The 5,414-nt window shown below is 36.3% G+C and overlaps 1 protein-coding gene across 1 annotated transcript in view; it reads right to left on the bottom strand.

Moving 5' to 3' along the window:
• Positions 1-5,414, bottom strand: part of LOC102678248 (myosin heavy chain, muscle) — a 35,078-nt gene that overhangs the window by 13,193 nt on the left and 16,471 nt on the right. The window contains 3 exon segments of the mRNA XM_031510092.1: positions 1,780-1,897; positions 2,787-3,208; positions 3,312-3,491. Coding sequence (XP_031365952.1) covers positions 1,780-1,897; positions 2,787-3,208; positions 3,312-3,491 — 720 coding nt within the window.

The following is a 5,414-nucleotide window of genomic DNA, read 5'->3' as shown; positions in this document are numbered from 1 at the left end:
GAGAGAGAGAGAGAGAGAGATGGTGAGGAGAGGTTCACGCCGTGTATCCGTATCATTTTCCATTCGAATATTTGTCGTGGGAGAAAAAAAAAAAATGGAAAATTCCAAGATAAAATTGGCGATACGGTGGTGCATTGATAATTTCATTTGGGGGGGTTAAAAAAAAATTAACATTAAGCGATCGTGACTCGTAAATCAACCTTGAATTACGATATTCTCCTCTTTGGTTAGATACACTGGTTCGCACTTGTGCATTTATTGCCAGGCAGCATCGATTATTTTAAACGCTCATAGAAACATATAGGTATACATTATTCCTGCGAAATAAACGTTTGATCGATCGATACGGACAGCGCGCCGATCCTATCTTCCTTCTTTTTTTCCAATCTTTGTCGTATAGAGATTCAAAATTTAATTGTTTCGAAACTACAAATTTTCGTTTGTTATTGTACGAGATCGACCATAATATCTACGAATAAATTATTTATTCGAGCATTTTAATTAAATTAGTTGAACTAACTTTATTCGAAATTTTTAACTTTTTTATTAACGGCCAATTTTTACTATATAAAAGCCAAATTCTGATTTATTATGAATCAATTTTATTCTCAAAAATTTTCAACTTTTCCAATTGGATCAATGGCCAACTCTGGCTATATAGAAGCCAAATTTTGATTTCATAACAGCGAATCACATAGAATACATTTAGAAGCGAAGCGAATCATAACCGAAGCATTTTAAGTTAAATTACTCGAGCCAATTTTATTCTTTTCAATGTTATCAATTGAATTAATGCAATGGTTATATAGAAGGAAGGCGCGCTGCGCGTATTGCGCACGATCGTAGTGATTCGAGGAATCGGGTGCGAGATAAGCTTCGAGAATCGATCTCTCTCTAATGGGGACGTAACATGCCTTGGTGTGTCCAAGACGATACTGATCGGGATCAAGACCGGTCGATTCCAAAATCGCCTCAGCAGCCTTCTTCGGGTCGGAAGCCACCTTGTCGACCGCCGCCGGTGCAAGAATCTTGTACCTGGATGGGTAAACGGGCATCGCCGGGGGGCAAAGAAAAACAAAGGTGGTGACGTTACGGGCCATTGCTACTACTATTATTACTACTATTACATACACAGGGTGAAAGAAATCTCGAAAAATCGATTCAACGTTAACATTTTCTTTCTATCGAATTCCTGCTTCTGCGCGTTCGTCCCTCGATTCCGCTCGACTCGCGACACTCTTCTTCCTATTTTAATATTTTCTACGGGGGAATAAGGGTCACACACAACGGGGCGTGTAATAACGAATATCTACGAATATCTTTCTAAGTGAATGTAAAAAAGGGGGGGGGGGGAGTAGACATTCGATGCTCACGAGCCGTATACTCACATACATATATATGTATAGACATAGATCTACGTATCAGGGGAGAGGGGACAATTCACAGATAACAATTGGATACCGTTACACTTGTTGCTACGAATAATCGATGTAAAATTCTGGAAAAACGTATTTCCAGAGAGATAAGTGAGTCACGATTCATCCAAGAGATAGATTCGAAATGAAAAGAAAAGAAAAGAAAGAAAGAAAGAAAAAGAGAGAGAGAAACGGTATCCAATTTGTCTACTCGGGGACTGAATAAAATAAAATCTATCTTGTCATCGAGATTGTCAAGAAAGGTAGACGAAAAAAAAAAAAAAAGAATTTTACGACGAAAAAGAGGTGGGACGGAAAAAAACGCAAAGAAAAAAATTCATTTCGTTCGAGAAATGTAACTAGCCTTAGTGTGACCAATCCTGTACATGTCCGGATCGAGGCCGACTTCGTCGAAACATTTTTGCGCGGCTTTCTTTGGATCCGGCTCGTTTGCCATCGCAGCCGGTGCTAAGATCATGTAACTGTACGATCACAATATAAAATATCAATTTTACGATTCCTCTATCGTATTGTTTTCTAAATTCCCCCTTTTCAAACTCCAACGGTCAATCTAAATACTGTTTCGCGTTAAGCGTAATTCGAGATAAAATTTGTCCTTGTCGAGCGTAATATACGAAATAAACAAAAATATATATATATAAATACGTACGTATATATACACAGAGTGTCTTTGAATTGAACGATGCATTAGTATGTTCTACGAATAAAGATAAGAAAAGAACGTTATTTCATCTTTATCTCGGTTTTCGACGTTTTAACGACATATACACTCGCTTCACCCCACCACATTTGGTTTCATCTTTCGCAAACTTTACGTTTCATATTTTTATTAAAACTACGAATTTATGTTCATTCGTATAACATTCCTTATTTTCGTTTCTTATTTTTATATGTAACAATACACCGATCGATCGTTTAATTCCTTAATTAATTAAAAATTCAAAAGCGGTCGTTTTTCCACCAATTTTTTTATTCTCTATTTTCTTAAAAGAAACGTTAACAAATCATGAAAAAAAATGTAGTTTTATGCAAAAAAGACTAATTGCATCTACTTCGCTTAATCGAATTAACTCGAGTAACAAAAAAAAAAAACTTGAAAGGATATAAAAAAAAATATTAAAAAATAAGTTTTTTCAAAGTCAAAATTTACAACGATACGATACTGTCTAACGAGTTATATTTATATAGAAAAACTGCAGGTCTCCCGAGTTAACTCGGGCTAATGTGCTAAAAGGTTGATCCAAGGACACAATTACGTATATATACGTAAACAAAATACTGTTCGAGCTATAATACGCGTATACATAGAAAAGAGAAAGAGAAAGAGAAAGAGAAAGAGAATTTACTTACCGTAATTTGAAGTCAGGATAGACCATCCTGTTGGGGAATCCTTTACGACAAATACGAATGCCTTCAAGTACACCGTTACAAGTCAGTTGATGCATTACAAGGTGAGAATCTATGACACCCGGCTGCTTCATCTCGTTGGGGATGATGCAACGGACGAAGTGGGGCTGGGTGGCTCTGAGGGTGGTCATCAGATTGTTCAATTGTTCCCTGTAGGACGAGGATACCGTGGAGAAACCACCGCCCTTCTTGCCACGTCCACCTTTGCCGCCACCGCCACCGCCACCGGCATCGCCCGACTGCCCGGGATGATCGGCGAATATCTCCACCAACAGTTTGTTCCCTGATTTCTTGAATTGGTCGACCACCGTGTCATTCAACGGATCCTTATTCTTCTCCAGCCAACCCGTGATGTTGTAAGGTACCTGTGTCCATAATATGATGTTTCAACGTTTTTCCAGAGAAGGATAAAATAATTATTATTGACGATGATAATAATAATAATAATAATAATAATAATAGACGTACGTTTCCGGCATAATGGCCGATAGCGAAGTGAGCCGGTTGCTGGCCCGGTTTCGGTGGTTTCGGTTTCAAATAATTAGGACTCTTGCCAAGGTGATTGTTGTTCAACTTCTCCTCGAACGTTTTGTCCGTCGCTTTCGGGAACATAGATTCTTCTTCAAGAATCGACAGGATACCCATAGGCTAGATTCGGGCAAGAAAAAAAGAGATATTTCGATCTTAGTTTCATTTCTTTCTTTTTTCTCGAGAGTAACGTTTCGATACCGTATAATAAAAAAAAAAAAAAAATTGTGGAAAATTAATTCAAAGCCACGTTACTCTCGATTATCGAAACGTTAAAATTGTTCGGTCGATAAAATTTTATTCTTTGTTTTCATTCGTATCCAAGGAAGAATTGCCAAGACGAATGGAATCGCATCGAATAAATTTTCGAGTATAATAAATTTAAGAAATCGAAAAGATGGAATAATGAATTTCGACCGATCAATTTTCTTTTTTTTTTTTTTTTTTTTACTTTACTCACCGACAATGTAAACAAGATACAAATTCAAACACACGTGTGCATGCTGGTGTCACGATGTAAACACACAAAAAAAGAAAAAAACAAGGAAAGCTTTAGAAGCGTGGATTATCGTTTGGAGGGTCATCGATAACTTGATCACGCATTCCACTTTTCTTTACCTTTATATATCTCGATTCTTTTTTAACACGCTTGAAAAAAAAATCGATAAAAATTTAACTCGCCTTCTCGCATCTTTCGCTCTTTGTTGGAACAAAGACGCGACGTTTGCGAGAATTCTCTCTATAAAATAAGCTCGGAAAGCATTAAAGAAAGAGAGAGAATTAAGAGCAAAATTAAGAAAGAGATAGAGTATGAGATGGAAAAAAATGAACGAATGAAGCAATACGAAACCTGTCGAAGAGCAAGGTTAATGTAACGAAGCAAAATAATGAAAAATTACGCGCCATACGCGATACGCGTCATCGCTTATTGGCATGCTGATGAGATTTCTATTTTCCTTTCTTTCTATTATTTTATTTTGCCTTTATTTTTTTCTTTCTCTATTTTTCGAAGCTGTCGACCTTTCGTTCCTGCCGTTCCATGCGGTGATGCGTGATATTGCAATACCTTCTCGATTAAATCGATCGTTTGTTGCAGATCCATGCCAAAGTCAATGAAAGTCCATTCGATCCCTTCGCGTTTGTATTCTTCTTGTTCGAGAATGAACATGTGGTGATTGAAGAATTGTTGAAGCTTTTCGTTGGTGAAGTTGATGCACAATTGCTCGAAACTGTTGAACTGCTCGAGACCAAGGAGGGGGGGAAGGAAAGCAAACAGAGAACAAAGGTAAAAAAAAAAAAAAAAAGACAGCTGTCATTAATGCTGCTTACACAAACAACAACAAAAAAAAATATTGGGGATTTCTTATTTTTTTCTTTTTTTTCTCTTTCTTTTTTAACAAACTTTTTTTTTTTTCTTTCACAGGGTAATTGTCATTTAAGCACGATCATCAGTCACACGAGTTACTTAAGGATTTCTCGCTTTGCGTCAAGTCTGCTTTAAGATTATAATATATATATATATATTATAATCACTTTTACAGAAGAGACGAATATCAATGCATTAATTTATTCATTTTTTCTTTTTTATATTTCAATATTCAAAGATTTGCAAAGCTAAGAAAAAAAAGAAGGGGGGAGGGTACATCAACAGATATAAGATTAATTAATTAATTCATAAGCCGATCGATCGATCGTGGATCGACGAGCTTTGGTTTTCAAAGTTAAAGTTTTCGTTTATCGATCGATTCCGATGAAATTCTTGTCGATCGATGATTACGAGGGATAAAAAACAAGAGGGGATACGGGGGCAATGAATTATGCATGATATACAGAATATGTAAAATAAATAATGAATTAGAGCTCGGTTCGAAATTCAGTTTCAATATATGCGTACATATGTTGTATACATATATATATATATAATTCAGGAAAACATTTTTTCGAATTCACTTTTCATTTCGATTCTATTCGAATGACGAATAGACGAAGGATTGAACCGTGCTCGATGAAAATTTGGATCGTCTTTTTTGAATAGACGGATCG

This window comes from Apis dorsata, unplaced genomic scaffold (genome assembly GCF_000469605.1).
Source record: "Apis dorsata unplaced genomic scaffold, Apis dorsata 1.3 scaffold_200, whole genome shotgun sequence".
In the NCBI taxonomy this organism is placed as follows: domain Eukaryota; kingdom Metazoa; phylum Arthropoda; class Insecta; order Hymenoptera; family Apidae; genus Apis; species Apis dorsata.
The sequence above is the reverse complement of the archived record's forward strand: the minus strand, read 5'-3'. Positions and strand labels throughout refer to the sequence as shown.